Source organism: Ahaetulla prasina, chromosome 10, assembly GCF_028640845.1.
Source record: "Ahaetulla prasina isolate Xishuangbanna chromosome 10, ASM2864084v1, whole genome shotgun sequence".
Classification (NCBI taxonomy): Eukaryota; Metazoa; Chordata; class Lepidosauria; order Squamata; family Colubridae; genus Ahaetulla; species Ahaetulla prasina.
Genome location: NC_080548.1, coordinates 3251057 through 3269025, shown reverse-complemented (window position 1 = coordinate 3269025; position 17969 = coordinate 3251057). Strand labels below are relative to the sequence as shown.

General features: G+C 48.0%; 1 protein-coding gene across 3 annotated transcripts; it reads left to right on the top strand.

The window, feature by feature from the left end:
* Positions 1-3913: 3913 nt before the first annotated feature.
* Positions 3914-16247, top strand: NT5C1A (5'-nucleotidase, cytosolic IA). 3 transcript variants are annotated; one of them, XM_058196284.1, is made up of 6 exons: positions 3916-4266; positions 10516-10683; positions 11014-11143; positions 11993-12115; positions 13195-13379; positions 14509-16247. In XM_058196284.1, exons 1-6 carry the CDS (start codon positions 4150-4152, stop codon positions 14872-14874), a joined length of 1089 nt encoding a protein of 362 aa, XP_058052267.1. In that variant the 5' UTR covers positions 3916-4149; the 3' UTR covers positions 14875-16247. The 3 variants fall into 3 exon arrangements, with proteins under 3 accessions (XP_058052268.1, XP_058052267.1, XP_058052269.1); XM_058196286.1 differs by having other exon boundaries at positions 4145-4266; positions 9987-10683; XM_058196285.1 differs by lacking the exon at positions 11993-12115 and having other exon boundaries at positions 3914-4266.
* The last annotated feature ends 1722 nt before the right edge of the window (positions 16248-17969 follow it).

Here is a 17969-nt window from a genome sequence, read left to right as displayed (position 1 = left end):
GGGGATGCCCGGAAGGGAAGCCATGGAGCTGCCCACAAGGCTCCAGCTGAAGCTGCCAGAGGACAGCAAAAAACGTGCCCTCCCCAGATGACGTCAGGCCAGGCCCAATGTCAATGTGTCGTTCCAGAGAAATTCCGCTTCCCAGTAAGATCCACTTGTTCCTTAACAAGTTGGTCAGGTGTTTGTCCCACTTTTTCTCCAAGGCAGTTTCCATGAGGATTGCCCTTTGCTTTTAGCACAAGCAGCACCTTGCCAGAAGGCTCACCTAGAATTCCCCGGAGGGGGGGAGAAGAAGCTGTGTGCAGGACTGCACCAGCTGTAGCTGTTGCTTGTGGATGCCAGAGTCACCTTGGATAAAGTGGGTTATAAATGCAGAACAAGTGAGAGTAAAGCACCAAGTGCTACACCATCCTGGCCCCCTGGGCAAGGGGGTGGGAAAGTGGGGGAGACAGCCGAAAGCATGGCAGGAGCCACTGAGCCAGCAAGTTGATTGGACGCTTGGGGAAGCCTCCCTCGGACTAAAACAAAGCAGGAGAATCAGCGGTGGGGTTCAAATTTTTCCACTACTGGTTCTGTGGGCGTGGCCTGGTGGTGGGGGTTATGTGACTGAGTGGGTGTGGCAACTTGACATCACTCACACCCATGCCCATGCAGTCACATGAACACCCCCCCCCAGCTATGCACACAGAACCCGGTAGGGGAAAAAAATTCCTCTTTTTTGGTGCGACTGTAAGAAGCCTCCCAGCCGCTGCCTCTTTGAGAGCCGCTTTGTGGCTGTGGCAGCTGGCTGGAGGCCGCCGAAAACTACAGGAGGTCTTAAATGTGCTGAAAAAGCCACTGCAGTGCTGTTGCCATCCTGTCGAAGAAACACATTGCACTTTTTTTATATATACAATTTTTTTTAAATTTTCTTTTCAAACAAGACACATAAACATGAAAACATTTTCAATCCCAATATTGTGTATCGGCGGGGTGGTTACAAATCTCTTGTGCCTTCACAATTTACAAATATCCTTAATTTATCTAAATTTATATCGTCACCCTCTTGTATCCAGAACTTTAAATTAACCATTGGCTATTACCTTTGTTTTTCTCATTCCATATGCATATCTGCTGGTGAATATTTTATCTGGTAACATCATTAATTCTATCGTTCTACACCATTCATATTAATATTTCAATTAATAGTATTTTTTATTTAATCTTTACTAACATATCTTCCCTTCTAGCCATTGATAAAATATATCCCATATCTTATAGTATTGCTTTTCTTCCTGTTCTCTTATTTCAAATGTCAATTTACTCATTTCAGCACGTTCCATTATTTTCCTAATTATTTCGTTTTGCAAAGGTATTTTCTCACTTTTCCAATTTTTGGCAAACACTATTCTAGCTGCTGTTATAATATTTACCATCAAATATCTCACTTCTCTATTATAAATTTCTGGTATGATCCTAAGTAGAAAGACTTCTGGTTTAAAATCTATGTGCTCTTTAATCATTTTTTCCAACCATGGAAATACATTGCACTTAAGGGAGAGCAGGCGGCCAGTGGGCAGTGGCTCCGGGGCAAGGCCAGAGCCAGGGAATCGCACATTCCCTGACCCGGGGAAGGCAGACAGTGAGCGGATGGCAGATCCAGGGTAAAGTCACAGCCAGGGATTCATGTGTTCCCTGACCTAGCTGAGGCGGGCAGCGGCTCTGGGACCTCAAGAAATGGCACATCCTTGGGAATCTGTCCCCCAACACAAGGTGAAAGACAAGCAGGTGGCATGCATTGTTTACCTTTGGTGAGCTGAGCTGAGTGGGCGTCGGGAAGGTGACTGGCGAGGCGATTAGCTGGGCTGTATGGTGAAGGCAACATATATTGTAAAAAAGTTAAAGCATTTTGGATTAAAGTATGGTGGATCATGCAGAATATTTTGAAAAAGAAGATTAAGTTTATTCCGCAGTTCTTTCTACTAGGAATAATTATGGATTGTACAGCTATAGAGACTAAATTGATTTTGAACTTAATAACAGCCGCAAGACTTTTGATTGCTCAATATTGGAAGAAAGAAGAATTACCTACAATTGAAGAATGGACATTCAAAGTATCAAATCTGGCAGAAATGGCAAAAATCTCTGCTTACTTGAAAGACTATACACAAGAAAAATATATTTTAGAATGGAAAATGTGGATTGATTATATTCAAAATAAGTATCAGATAAAAAAATATCGAATAGCATATGAGTAAATTTAGGAAATATTTTGTATTAGATATATTTCTGAAGGAGAGGGGAATTGAGAGTGTGATTAAGTGTGGAGTGACTAGAGATTATAATTTAGGAATTATTTTGGATTATGATTGTTAGTTTTGATACCCTGCATTTTGTTCTGGGAAGTCGGGGTGGGGGTGGGGGTAAGGGGAGGGAATTGGGGGTTGAGGTAGAGATGGAGTGATGGTTAATGTACAGGGATTATTGAAGATGTATAAATATAATTAATGTAGAGTCGGGTCTGCCCAGTTACCATTTTAGAACGGTGGGAGGGAGAAAAGAGAGTAGGAGGTAGGAAAGAGGAGAAGAGGAAGGAAGAGGGTAGAAGAGGAGAAGGAAGGTGTAGGGTGGAGGAGGAGAGGATGTAGATAAGAGAAGGAGAGGAAGGTCTGGAAAGTAAAAGAAGGTAGAAGAGGGAAGAGTGTTAAAAAGGGGGTGGTGACTGGGCAAGCCCGACTAAATGTATATAACTATACATTGGATGAATTGTTTGATATGATTGTAAAAATAAAAAAAATTTTATGAAAAAAAAAACATATATGGGGTGGGGGGGGTGAGCGTTGAGCCGCCGGAAGGGGTGAGCAAGGGGCAAACAGGTGGGGGGCGTGGCCAGCCAGAAGTTGCTACCGGTTCAGTGACCCAAGCCAAATTGCTGCTATGGGTTCGCCTGAACTGGTGGGAACTGGCTGAATACCACCTCTGAGGAGAATCCTTATCCTTCTAAGCAGCTGGATTTTGAACTGCTGTAACTAAAGCGCTGCTTTTCTCCAGCCAATTACCAAGGGCCCATTTTCAGCACATGCAATTGATTTCTCTTAATGGCTTATTAAGCAATTGTGGTCACATTTAGGCTCCATCAGGTTCACTTTTTAATCCGTGATTGACCACATGCTTTTGGAAAAGGAACAAGCGGAGCCCGTGGAGCTGAGCATCCTTCCTCCTGAACGCCCTTGATGTCAGGAGCCTTGGCTAGTCTGTGGCAAGTGGGCATCAGTCAATCAAGGGATGGCTGGGCACTTTGTCCCAGGAAGATTCCAGCAAGAGAAGAGGGTGAGGGAGGGGTGCAAGCCTGGGAATGCCTCTCCTCTCAGGAATAATTGGGGGGGGGGGGCAGAGAGTAACAGTGGAAGAATGCAGATTTGTAAACCTTTAAAAAAAAACCTTTTTAGTTATGCAATAAGAGTCCATTTGTTCCACTGTTTGTGTTAACCAGATCTCTGTCCCCTCCCCCATGCCACCCCAAAAAAGACATTTGCTTTTGACAACAGAGCAACATAAAAGATCCCTAAAATCAGGAGGTGATGCAAGACCTTCTCTTCCAGGAATGGGTGCAAATCTTGGCCCCTATTGGTGGCCACTGATCCCTGGGAGCCCCTCCTGGATCTGAGAGGGTCTCCTTTCAGCGCACCGCATGCCAGTTTATGTCGTCTTTGCCATGAATGTGGGCATTCTGCCCAGATAAGCCTCCTTTCCCAGGCTGTTTAAGTCCAGGCTCTTTTGGCCAAGACAGAGGACCCCCTCCTGCTGGGCGTCCTGCCCCTCCCTCCCCGCCCTGAGTGGGCTCCTGCCCACAGATTTAGTGGGTGGGAGGAAAGGAAGGCAGGAGGACTTGGGCAGCTGCCGGGACCGTCGCTATGGGAGCCAGAGTGCCCAGGAGGTTCACGGGATCCCTTATAAAGCCCGTGCTCTGAGCGACACTGACACACGACACACACGCAGAGGCTCGTCTGCCTCCTCTCCGGCACACCGACCGCTGCAGCTCCCGCCGGATTCGCCCTCCCTTGGCAGCCGGCAGAGGCGGCGGCTGAACTGGGGTCTTGGGCAGAAGGAAAGCAAGCGGCCAGCCCGCTGCATCTTCGCCTGCTCCTGGACGGGTCGAGGGAATGCGCCATGGAGCCCACTGGATCCGGATGCCCGGAAGGCAGAGCTGGGCAGCCAAAACAAGCGAGTTTGGAGGATGCCAAGGCCTTTTATGAAAACCTCTCTTCCAAAAAGAAGCCCAAATCAGTAAGAAAGATCGTTTTCCTGCTGGGGTGGATGGGGGAAGGCTTCCTTGTTTGCAGGCAGGGCACTTGTGATGCTGTCTGGCGAGAGGCAGCGTGAAATGCCGGGGCAAGTGAAAGAATCTGTAGTGTCTCTGCAGACGAGCTGCTGCCGGGACGGATCCTCCCCTGGCGGCTGGCTCTAAAAGGGGCATTTAGCAGTGTTAAGGACGAGAGAGATGGCTCCTTCTGAGGCTCAGAGATGCTTCTTGAATAGACGATACTGGTCTGCAGAATTGGCCCTGTTTTCCCAGGGAGGCACTGCTCTGGCTTGCAAGATTGCTCTCTCTCTCTCCACCCCCCCGCAGGAACCTGAGCTAGAAAGGAGGAGCATGCCTTCCTTGTGGGGGCCACAATCTCTCTGCTGTTCAGCTCTCTGGCTCTTTTTGTGTTTCATTGGCAACCTGTGTGAGGGGGGCTGCAGGCCACCATCTCCCACCTCAAATGCAATTCAGAGGCTTCCCTTGCAAGAAACTTTAGTGAAAAGCTGGTTTTATTCTTTAATGACAATATTAATATTGCTCTTCTTGAGCAGCATCTTTAAAACTCAATATTCCCAGCAACATGTGAAATGGACCCTCCCTAGCCAGAAAGAAAGACAGCACGCCAGAGTTCCTTGAACTGCGGTAAACGGTTCTCTTGTATGATGCTTTGGCTGAGATTTCATGCTGTGTTTTGCTGTGAGGGTCTGCCCAGAGTCAGCCCTGCAAGGGGTCCCTCCCTCCTTATTTCCTGAGATGGACCTGGCCCCACTCGATCAAGCAACCTGGCCCACTTCTTTTCAAATAGGCAATGCTCACTGAGGAGCAATTACTCACACTCCCCAGCCCCGCTTTAGTCCCCAATTCGGGTCTGAGCTTGGTGCAGAGGCCAATGAAGGACGCCAGACACGAGGAACAGGTTTTGATTGCTTTTTATTGGGGTACCCCAAGGAACAGGGCTCCTGGCCAAAATGCCAAGAGAGCCAAGAACAAAGGATTAAGAAAGCTTTATACATTTTCACTAAAGAAGAAGGCGGGACAAGGTGGTGATAAGAAATATCATCTAATAAACATTTTAGTAATAATTCTACAATTTGTTCTATTAGTCTCTAGCAGTCCCTATTCCTAAGCCTGGGCTAATGAATGCCCCAGGAGTTATCTAATACACTATTTGCTGCAGGCCATCTCTATTCCTAACTTTTGGCTGAGGTCTGCAAGTTGCCTAACTCTTTGTTACTTTTATCAGCTAACTATCCAGAATTGTTACAAGCTTTACATGTGCATATTTCTTGCGAATAAGCAGTCTTTGTTCTTGTCAGACAGACTTCACAATTACAGGCTTCCTGATTTACTTTCAAGTATGTGTCATAACCAGGCTTTATTTCAGCAGACAGCCCATCACCACCATCTCACTGATGTTTGCAATGTCCAACAAACTAGCATTGGTTGAAGGGCTGCCCATCTCCATTCTGCAAGGGAGTCTCTTCCAGGGTAGCCCCTCGAACTAGAACTTCTTGGAAATCTGGGATATCCATGACCTGCTTCCCCCAGACCAGGGGTCTCCAAACTGGACAACTTTAGGATTTATGGACTTCAACTCCCAGAATTCCCCAGCCAGCGAAACAAAATTCTGGGAGTTGAAGTCCACAAATCCTAAAGTTGCCAAGGGTGGAGAGCCCTGCCCCTGATCATGCACTAACCTCCCCATTGCTGAATCGTGAGGAGAGGGGAAGCATCAGAACCCAAGAGACTGTTGAGTCAAATCCATTGATGTCCGCTGCCCTTTTTTATCCATTTGCTAGCTGGACACAAGCATTAGCATCTGCCATCTCATACAAAGTTTACAGAACTGACAATCATGCCCCAAAGCCCTGACATTCCTACAAGGACACGCTGTACATCCATGTACAGAAATATTGCAGGCCCTCAGTTCAAGAGGAAAAGGATTTCAGGAGAAACAATAATAATGATATCTGCAGAAATGGGGGCACTGTGAACAGGCTCCTTCTGTTCCTATGCTCAACCTCGGCCTTCTCAGAATCAACCTTAGGGAGAACATCCGACCTTTATGGGGAGAAAGTGGTTTGTGATGTCCAAGCAGCAACAGGGCCTTTAGCTGACCTTGAAGGCGGCAAAGCACACGTTGCAACAAAGGGTCTGCCTGAATGATGGGAGTCCTTAGTCAGCAAGTGACACATGAAGACATTCTAAGTCTGCTGAAAAACCAGGAAGTTTTCTTTTCCTCCAACGAGGTGAAGCCAGTTTTCCCATCCTAGTCAGTGAATGAACCATGCTTAACTGGGTTTCCACAACCTACTAAATCCTAAAACATGTTTTGCTAACCATGATAGTTTCATTCACACCAAACAGCAGGTCAGACTAACCATACAATAATGTCCAGTGTGTGATAGCGGTGGTGGAAATGGAGTCTTGCTAGTGGAAACCCTTTTAGAGGCTTCTTCCTCCCCAAAACCCAGCCACCACCCTGGCACTTGGGAATGAGCTACTGGAGGGGCCCAGGAAGCTTGCCCAGCAGTGCTGGTGGACAATGGGGAGTTCTCCAAAGCTTTTTTAGAATGGCTTTGGGCACCTTCTGGCCAGAAATAGGGAGCAGCAGAAAGCCGGAAGTGCAGTACCGGATACTGGCTGCCAGGTTCAGACACACTAGAAATGGAGGATGTTTGCTGTGGTTTAACATGTATTGTAACATAAGACCAGCCATAAAGCAGAACGTATGACTTAACATGGCATGTGAATGCAGATACAGTCAGTTGGTTGGTTTCACACATGCCACTAAACCTAGGTTGGTTTATGTCATGGCTGGATTCATGCAGTGCACTAAACTAGAAATCGTTCTTTACCAACCTATAACAGCTGAATAAGACTACTGTTCAGTAAAGCCAAAGTAAAATGCCACAAAATGGATGGTATAAACGAGGTCTTGGCCTTTGACTCTCAATTGTGCACCTTCCTGAGAGTTTTGGGCTGGGAATCTCTTCCTCTGGGTGGTCACTTTTGCCGGTCTTAGAGGGACCGGCTCTTCAGACTGGAGAGATGCCATAGCCAGCCTTGTCCACAACAAATTGCTCCTTTGAAGGACAACACTTCTTGGAATTAATCAGCGGCACTTCTCTGCTTGCACAACTCACTGTAGGCAGGCCGGACACACAGTTCACTGAGCCCCTAAGTGGCAGCCATGTGTGTGGCATTTCCACCTGGCAGCTTCCTGGTGTGAAATTGCTGAAGGTTGGCAGGAACAATGGCCTTCCCTTCCATCCAGTTCTCCTGGCCTTGTTGGGAGTGAGAAGCTGCTGCAAGGGGAGGGGGACCATGGGTGGGGCCAGGGAGTGACAACGTATGGAGGCCTTCGGCCTAGTATGCAAGGAGGGTTTTCTGGAACGCTGACAGGGAGAGCCTTTCGACTGGGAGGGAACTGCCTGTCCCCCTCCCTTACTAAATTTGATTTTCTTTATTATTAAACTTCTATGCTGTCCATCTCACCAAGGTGACTCTAGGGGGCTTATAGTCATGCAATTAAAATACCATGTAAAACATTAGAACAATAAATAAGAACCTTACATTTACAATTCAAATAACTAAGATGGAGAGGAAGGGAGCCAAGTGTGTGTGGGGACGAGGTGGGATCAGACTAATCCATCAACCACCTTCAAGACGCCCCTTTGCTCTGGCCAGGCCAGGCCAGCTGGCAGGGCCAGGTCTTCAAGCCCTCTTGGAAGGCCAGAAGTGAGGATCTCACCTGGGGCAGGGGGAGGAGAGGATGCTTCAAGTCCCTCTGCAGAAATGACTGTCACATCCCCTTCTTTGAACCGAGGCCTCCATGCCAGGCGGGCCTGAGCATCTCAGCAATGAAGAAAGGGCTATAGATGTTAACACCAGCATATGCGCGTGCACACACACGCACACACACACACGCACACACACACGCACACACACGCACACACTTTTCATTATTATTAATTAATTAACTGTAAAGGTAAGTATTTAATTTCTGAAGAAATTATTCCTTTTGAAATTGCAAGAGCCCAAAGGCAGCTTACAAACATTAATAAAACAGATAGATGCAAGATATCAAGATACATAAAAAAATAAAGGCCAAGTCCATGGGGACTCCTGACAGCAAACGTTTTAAGGCAAGGAGCAAGGAGCAATAATCCAGTCCCGCTTGAATAAATAGGTGCGTTTTCAGCTCACGGCGAAAAGTCCGAAGATTATTAGCCCCCCAGATAGATAGAAATGCATAGCATGAAAGCCTACATACCAAGCAAGATAATATCCAAACCTCTTACAAGCTGCCAAGAACTCTTTCATAAGGACAGCAGAGATACCCTGCAGGCAGCCAGTTTCTCAGCAGTACCTTATGCTATGGTTCATGCAGAACTTTCCACAAACAACACAACCCCAGGATTTGTATCAAAACATGACACTGTGAATTTGTGGCCCTGCTATGCTCAGGAGGCTGCAAGGAGGCTGACCTTGACTGGGTGTTGCACCACTCTTGGATGGGAAGGAAATCTGTGGCTTTCACAGCAAGAGAAGCTTTGAAGTTATGTGAAGATTCCGCACCTTCTCCTTTGTCAGCAAACGATGGAGAATAAGCTAGCTAGCTCAGAAGGAGCTCTGACTTTTCTTAATATGAAGGAGAAATCAAAGTATGTCAGTAGCTCTTCAGTAACAATGATCCTCCCCATCACCACTACATGCACACATGGGGGAGCCAAGGAGAGAGAGAGAGAGAGAGGGAGAGGAGTCTGATTGGATGAATGTGACTAAGTACTGCCAGTGCCAGGGACTTGTTCATTGGCCAAGCACAGTAATATAGGGGATTTAACAACAACAACAACAACAACAACAGAGTTAGAAGGGACCTTGGAGGTCTTCTAGTCTAACCCCCTGCCCAGGCAGGAAACCCTACGCCATCAGACAGATGGTTATCTAACATTTTCTTAAAAATTTCCAGTGTTGGAGCATTCACAACTTCTGCAGGCAAGTCGTTCCACTTATTAATTGTTCTAACTGTCAGGAAATTTCTCCTTAGTTCTAAGTTGCTTCTTTCCTTGATCAGTTTCCACCCATTGCTTCTTGTTCTACCCTCAGGTGCTTTGGAGAATAGCTTGACTCCCTCTTCTTCGTGGCAACCCCTGAGATATTGGAACACAGCTATCATGTCTCCCCTAGTTGTTCTTTTTATTAAACTAGACATACCCAGTTCCTGCAACCGTTCTTCATATGTTTTAGCCTCCAGTCCCCTAATCATCTTTGTTGCTCTTCTCTGCACTCTTTCTAGAGTCTCAGCATCTTTTTTACATCGCGGTGACCAAAACTGAATGCAATATTCCAAGTGTGGCCTTACCAAGGCATTATAAAGTGGTACTAACACTTCACATGATCTTGATTCTATCCCCCTGTTTATGCAGCTCAGAATTGTGTTGGCTTTTTTAGCAGCTGCTGCACACATTTGTTCCATTTTATTTGAGGGAAGGCAGGGAGGGGGGCAGACATTGCCAACCAGGTGAGTCGTGCTGGTTTTCTGCACTTAGCAATGGCTAGAAATGGCAACTGAGCCTCAAAGTCTGGGTGGACGTGTAAACAAGTTGCTGCTCACAGCTCCCTGATATGCAGACAGACTGAAAAGAGTCAGAATAGAGTGGATCCAACCCAGCTTGGCTTTTTCCTTGGCAAGCAGGTTTCATGGCTGAGTTACTCTGACGGAACCAACAGGAGCAAAAGGAAATGGGCGGCAGAGCCATTTACGAGAAGGAAGCTGTTTGCCAACAGAGGGCTGGCACTGGAGGACCAGGCAGAGGCTGGAAGGGCCCAAGTGCTGACATGGGCTTTGGCTGGCCCAGCCACACGGGGCAAGCAGTGAAGCCTACATCCCCACTTTCTCCCAGCACGAGAAGAAGTACAGCACCGAGGAGGAGCAGGAGGAGAAAACAGTTGGCAAGGATGGCTCTCTCCCTCCCTCTAGCCGGTGGTGTAAGGTTCCGGGGGTCACCAGAACCTTACAAAACAATCAAACCAATATGGAAGCTGGACAAACTGAAATGTAGCTAATTATGAAAATGAGTCATTGAGAGATGCTGGCCTGACTGACCCCCTCGCCTTCAAGGCGAGGAACCCCTCGTCCCTCAAGGGAGGCTCCCTTTGGCCCAGTCACCAAGGGCAGTTGCCTTCTCTTAGCGGGGGATGCAACCACCACTCTTCTCTTGCAGCCAAAGCCGCAACACGCCATCACCATTGCCGTGTCCTCCCGAGCCCTCTTCCGCATGGAAGAAGAGCAGAAGATTTACAAAGAGCAGGGCGTGGAGGCCTACGTGAAATATCAGTTGGAGCACGAGGAGGAGCCCTTCCTGCCTGGAGCGGCTTTCCCTTTTGTCAAGGTCTGGTCTCTTTTGCTCACGTTCACACATGTCAGCATTGCAAACGTTGGTCCACAGTGGGGGTGGGGGCAGGGGTGGGAGAGAAGTCAGCCCTTGGAGCCATTTCCCCAGAGGCAAGGTCTGGGGCTTTCCCCCCTCTTGCTCTTCTGCCCATCCCCAGGCTCCCTGTGGCCCTTGGAGGGCAGTACTCCCATCCTTGCTGGAGATGATTGTTAGTTGGGCCAACGTCAGTAAGCAGCCACGGACAGTTTGAGCCCTTCTTATCTGATGACCCCTTAAGTTAATGTGTTGCCTCCCTGGTCCAACCATTCTCTCTCCCTGAATTTCCAGGCTTTGGAATCGGTCAATAGCCAGCTGCGGGAACTGTTCCCAGACAGTGAGGAACTTTTTGACATTGTCCTTGTGACCAACAACCATGCGCAAGTGGGCGTTCGCTTGATCAACAGCATCAACCATTACAGTAAGTAACTGGAAGGCAAGACCCTTCGCCAACATCCGCCCAGCCGCTAATCCCCTCACCGACATCCACCAGACGGGGCCGCAGTAGGCTTGTCTACCTGTACAGCCCTGGGGAGCCCTGAATCGCTCATCAGTGCATCCACAGAGCCAGGAGGAAGCTCTACCTCATCATTCCCTTAGGAAGCTTATTCTCTGGAAATGGGCTGCCTTATATTCCTTCCACACTATGTGTAACAACTCTGCTGGCTCAATAGGAAACAGTTTCTTGGACACCAAGAAGCAGCTCTTTGCAGGAGCAACTACTTAGGAGTCTGGCTTTTACCCTCAGCCTCTCAGAGGTTTTTAATATATAGTGATATCATGGTACTCGTTGTTAATTAGTTCTGGGAGGCACGGTGAATACCAAAAATGTTGAGTACCAAACCATTTTTTCCCACAAGGAATGATGTGATGAATCACAAGGCAGCTAACACCGACAGGTTCTAGCTTTTGTGTTGAGTACCAAACAAATGATGAGTACTGGGCACAAATTTCATGTCAAGATGCATTGAGTACCAAATTCAATGAGTTTCAAAGCAGCAAAGTACCAAGATACCGCTGTAGCACATTCTTCTTTTTGAACGGCACTGCCAAATTTCTGCCCAGCTTAACTCTCCCTAACACTCTTCGGTGCTTGTGCTGTTACATTAAACATGGCCAGTTCTGGCAACTCTTCAGGTACTTCCAGGATCCTCCTCCCTTCCTGCCACGGTGTCCTCCTGACGTGCTGGCCAGGGATTCTGATCCACAAAGGAGCCTGGGGATGGCTGGTTCCTGTTTACCGACGAAGCATCTGTTCTTTTCCTCCCAGATCTCTTTATTGAGAGGTTTTGTATGACCGGCGGGAATAGCCCCATTTGCTACTTGAAGGCCTACCACACCAACCTCTACTTATCCTCTGACTGTGAGAAAGTGAGTGAGGCCATAGAAGAGGGTGAGTGATGCTGTTGGGCGGAAGTGTAGCAGAAGTTTGTGGGGCCTTTTGGACTTTCAGGGTGGGGAAGAAATGACACATTTGAGTCCATAGGTACCTGTGGGGATGCACGTTTTCTAAAGCAAGGCCAACTTTACCGCTTCTTATTCCAGGAATCATGACTGTTGTGATTTTACTCATACAGTCTTGTGAGCTATTTAGTTGCGTTTGTTTAGGTTTATGAAGAGTCATTTTGAAGAGTCATTTGTCTTGATGCACTTAAGGCATCAGGTCAGAAACCAAGAGACTGTGAGTTCTAGTCCTGTTTTAGGCACAAAGCCAGCTGGGTGATCTTGGGCCAGTCACTCTCTCCTGGCCCCAGGAAGCAGGCAATGGCAAACCAATTTCTGAATTGCCATGAAAATTGCAGGGACTTGTCCAGGCAGTCTCCAAGTATCAGAATTTAAAAAAAAAAGATTTATTGATTTCCCCCCCCAGCCCCACATGCAAAGCGTTATATGCTTGTTAGCTTTCCAAGTCCCAGCAGAAACAGCAGTGAAGCATCTGTTGCAATCCCTTAACATGTAAGAGAGGCCTTTATAGGGCAAACTAACCTTCAACTGAGATTTGATTGCTTTGTCAGAATAAGGTTGCTTAGAAAAATTCCTCCAGGTTGGGATTTCTGCCAGTTGGAAGAATGCGAAGGATCTTGTTGGCTCAGTGGCACAAGACTGATCAAAGGCATTGACTAGCTGCCGAGTCCCAAAGAGTTGGAAGCTTACATATCTAGGGGACACTTTGACAGGAAAGAGACTTTTAGGGAATCCTCCTGCCAGATGTGAGAAGTGGTGGGGAGGATGGCAGAGGGATGGAAGGAGAGGATACAGAAAGTGAGACCGCTGATCTCACAAATCATTCAGAGACTTTGCCATTATAAATGAGACTTGGAAGTTCCTTTTACTGATTCCCAAACTCTGTAGTTGTCCTCATACTAGCATTAAATAGACCTCACTGAAGTCTGTGAAGTTCTTGCTCCAACTGGAGTATGGAGACCATCAGGCAACAGGAGTTGAAGGCTGTTTTCCTTCCTCCCTTCCCAGGGATTGCAGCTGCCACTGTTTTCACCCCCAAGAAAGATGTGGAAGTCTCAGAGAAGCAGCTTCGTGTCGCCTTTGACGGAGATGCTGTGCTGTTTTCCGATGAGTCGGAGCAGATCGTGAAGGCTCACGGCCTAGACAAGTTCTTTGAGCACGAGAAGACTTATGAGAACAAGCCTCTCGCTCAGGTGCGATTCAGGGACCAGTGGCATTGTGATCAAATCAACCTTTTCATTATTGTTTTTGCCAAGAGAGAGGGGATGATTTTTATGGCTGCCTGCTAACAAACACTTTAGATAGAACCTGGGGGGAAATCCTACCGGTTTGGACTGGTTCGGGTGAACCGCTAGGGATTATGGGCATCAATTCACCGAATTGGTAGTAATTACCCCTCCTTGGCCCCACCCATGCCCGGCCAATTGCCACTCACCTCTTCCGGCCACTCAATATTCCACAGAATTCAATGTTAAATGCAGCAGAGAGAATGCTAACTTTTCTCCCTCCATTCAGAACGGAGCTGCTGTAGCCTGTCCCTTTTAAGGTAATCCCCAGGAGGGAGGGGGATGGGAGGGGACCATAAAGGGAGCAACAGCTACGTTCTGAATGGAAGGAGAAAAGTTAGCATTCTCTCTGCCACAGAATTCAATGTTAAATGCAGCAGAGAGAATGCTAACTTTTCTCCCTCCATTCAAAACGGAGCTGCTGCAGTCTGTCTCTTTAAGGTAGTCCCCAGGAGGGAGGGGGATGGGGGGAACAGCTGGAATGGAGCCATTTTTGGGAAAGGCAGGAAAATGGGGAAGGGGATTTTCAGGGAGCACAGACTGAGGGAAGGATGGTAGGCAGGAATATTCCCCTCTCCATTTTCCTGCCATTCACGACAAGGAGTGGCTGGGTGGGGAGGGGCCGGTGAGGAGCCCCTCGATGTGAGTGATGTCAAGTTGGCCAAGCCCACCCAGTCACATGACCTCCCCCCACAAACCACGCCCACAGAACCGGTAAGGGATTTTTTTTTAATTTCCCCTCTGGACAGAACAAAGTAAGAAAAAACATTCTAAATGCAACAAAAAAAAAAAGCCAGTATTAAAGCAGGAAGCAAGACAGCAACACCATTTCAGTATAACAACTTATATGAGACCCAAAGAAGGATCGGCAAATTCAAAGAACAGGAGGGTATCTTTGCATGGCTGGGGTGAGGGCAGGGAAGCTTCTGGCCCCAGGGCCTCCCCAGGGATGCTGTGCCTGAGCTGGTCCCCATTTCCTGACTACCTGGGGAGATGGCCACATGCTGGGGCTGATGCTGTGTGTTCCTCTGTCCAGGGGCCACTGAAGGGCTTCCTGGAAGTGTTGGGGAAGCTTCAGAAGAAGTTCTACAGCAAAGGCCTCCGCCTGGAATGCCCCATCCGCACCTACCTGGTCACGGCTCGAAGTGCTGCCAGTTCCGGGGCCCGAGCCCTAAAGACTCTCCGGAGCTGGGGACTAGAAACGGACGAGGCCCTCTTCCTGGCCGGCGCACCCAAAGGCCCCTTGCTGGAGAAGATCCGACCACATATCTTCTTCGATGACCAGATGTTTCACGTGGAGGGAGCGAAAGAAATGGGCACTGTCGCCGCCCATGTTCCTTATGGGGTTGCCCAGAAGTACAAGCTCTCAGGACAAAGAAAGGCAGCTCAGGACAGCAAGTAGTGCCCAGGGATGGCCTGGGCTGGACCAGCGCTTGGTAGAGAATGAAGGCTCAGTTGGTGAGCACCAACTTCTAGGATGACTAGAACCAAAGGTGTTGTGATGGTCCATGAAGGATCTGCTGCTGCCTGTACATGTTGCACTTTCTGATCTTCCCCACCAGCACAATAGCTGTGCCCCACACCTTCCTGCAGGGCCCTCAAAGCATCTCCAGGGGCTTTTTGGTGCCTCTCCTGTAACCAAGAGTCTTTCAAGATAGAACTAGCCTTTTCTTCCTCCAAAATGGGATCGTTTTGCATCTGGGGATATTTTCGTGTGACCTATCCTAGGTGAACCTGACATATGTTATACTCTTGCAAGTGCAGCATGCAGGAATTGCTGACAAGGCCCATGGAAGCCTTGTTAAAAGATGTGCTTGCAACGTTCACTTGTTTGCAAAAAAAGCCATTTGTCGCTGGTTACATGGCAGAGACCAGCTGGAAGCATTCAGCTGAGGGGAGCCGGCAGAGGCTCATCGTTCTCCCCTCTCCCATCTTTTCTGGCCACAGGGGGAGGGGGCTGTTCATTGTCCTCCCCTCCAAAGTGCCAGTGCCAGGAAAGGAGTTCTGAGGTGTGTCTAAGCATATTCATAGCCACAGAAGCTGCCTTGTTGTGCCAAGCACATGGAGAGACTTCATGTGTCATTTGGGGCATTTAAAATGTGGCATTTTCTGGGCAGCCATTCAGGATGCAATCTTTCCTGTGAGCCAGGCAGGAGCAAAAGTGGGGAAAGTGGGCTTTGGCTCTGAGCCTGAACGCAAAAATGGGCCTTGAGTAAATGTCCGGCTCCATGCGAGAGTCACACGGTGTTCCACAAGCAAGAAGGGGAACAGGGCTCCCTTTACAACACTGGGCAAGCACACAAAGCATTTTGTCCTTTTCCTTTCCAAGCTTTGAGGCTGCAGGCTGTGGCCAGAAGCAGACGGATGCAGCTCAAGTCCCGACTCCTGGACACTCAGCGAGTAGTCTGAACAAATTGTTCACTCTAAATATATTAAATTTCAAAGGTGGAAGCCATCGCCTCCCTCCAAGAGCTTCTGAGAGCTTTCCATCCACAGCTTCAGATCAGAAGGGAATCAAAGGCTCCTAGGGTTGGAGGTTCTAGTCCAACCCCCTGCCCAAAGCAGGTGTCCACTTTCAGTATGACTGCACTTTATTCTTGGGAAAAGATCCAAGAAACAATTTCCCCACAGAACTCACTGCCTCAGGAGTGCATTCTTTCCTTTTGCAGAAAGAATTTTGCTGCCAGTGTCCTGTGTCTTCATCTTCATGATTGTATGTGAAACACCTTCACACCTGCCTGACTCGATGGAAGTTTGTCTATAGTAAACCTTCTGTTACCACACCTTCCCTTGTGTCTTATTCACTGTCCTGGGTCACCTGCCAATGTACCTTTAAAGCAGGGGTCTCCAACCTTGGTCCCTTTAAGACTTGTGGACTTCAACTCCCAGAGTCCCTCAGCCAGCAAAGCTGGCTAAGGAACTCTGGGAGTTGAAGTCCACAAATCTTAAAGGGACCAAGGTTGGAGACCCCTGCTTTAAAACATAAGATTTTTATTTATTTATTTTATTTGTCACAACAGTATATATAAGCATAAGCATGAAATAACTATACGATATATAAGCATAAATATAATCATAAGTATGTAATAACTATATGAAATTGGATACAATCAAAGGGAACATTAGGACAGGAACGGTAAGCACGTTGGTGCTCTAATGCACGCCCCTTACAGACCTCTTAGGAATGGGGTGAGGTCAGTGGTGGGATTCAAGTAATTTAACAACTGGTTTTTATTTATTTTATATTTTTATTTTTTCCAACAACCAGTTTCCCCAACTGCTCAGAAAGTTAACAACCTGTTCTCCCGAAGTGGTGCGAACTGGCTGAATCCCACCATTGGGTGAGGTCAATAGTAGATAGTTTTTGGTTAAAGCTTTGGGGATCTAGGAGCATGTAAAACGAGGGAAAAATATTGCCTCCCCAACAGATAAAACCTGAGCTATCCTCCTTGTTCTGAGAAACATATCTCCCAGGTACAGCTATTGTGGTCAAAGGCCCAACTCCAGCTGTGGACCTGCTCCGTTCAAGAGAGCCCGTGGGCCCCTAGTGGTGATTCTCCACTTCTCAGGGCACCTTGGGTACAGGGTATCCTTCTGCAATCTAGCACCAAGATCTCACCACCAATATTTTCTCAAAACTGGTTGGTGTAAGTCCTGTGGCTACATCCACACAGCACCCGGCCCCTGGTTGTTCCCTTGTGTCTTTGGATGTGCTGCAAACCCAGGCCAGTTAGCTGAAATGTGATTCTGTGTATCATAGGAACCCAGCTGCAGCAAGTCAAACATCTGGTGTGAAGCCCAACCTATAAAGGCATACTGTATGGTGCAAGGAGGGGGATTTTGCTGCAGCTTTTACCTGAGCCAGCACAGGTAGTCTTTCGTTTATGACAGCAATTGGAAGTGGAATTTCCATTGCTAAGCTATAATAAAGCGACCTACAGTCCAGATTGCTGTCGTTAACTGGATCCCATGGTCGTTAACTGGATCTCATGGTCACTAGATTAGGCAACTTCCTGCCAGCTTTCCATAACCAAAGTCAGTGGGAAAGCTGGCAAATTCTTGCAAATCCCGAGCCAGGTAAATGGTTGCTGCTGGGTGGGGAAGGGAGTAAGGAGCTGCAGAGGAGAGGCGCAGCAAGGGTTGTGGAAGGTGCACGGAGAATGTGCAAGAGGTGTAGCCAGGGTGGGGGGGGATCGGGGGAGGACAAGAGGTGAGTGGGTGCAGGTCAGGGAAGATGCCCCAGAGGCACAGCGTGTGGGGCAGGAAGCATGGGAGTGACTAAGTGCTTGTTGTGGTGTGAGTGCAGAGGGCTGGAGGACGGTGTGTGGGGGTGGGGTTGCCTTCCTTGCTGGCTTCCCCATTGCAAGGTGCTGCAAAAGGTTGTAAATGTGTGCTAGTTACCAAGCACCCTGATCACAAGAATGCAGGACTGCTGGGATGGCCACCATTTGTGCACTGCCACTGTAACTTTGAATGGTTACAGAATGAACGGTTGCA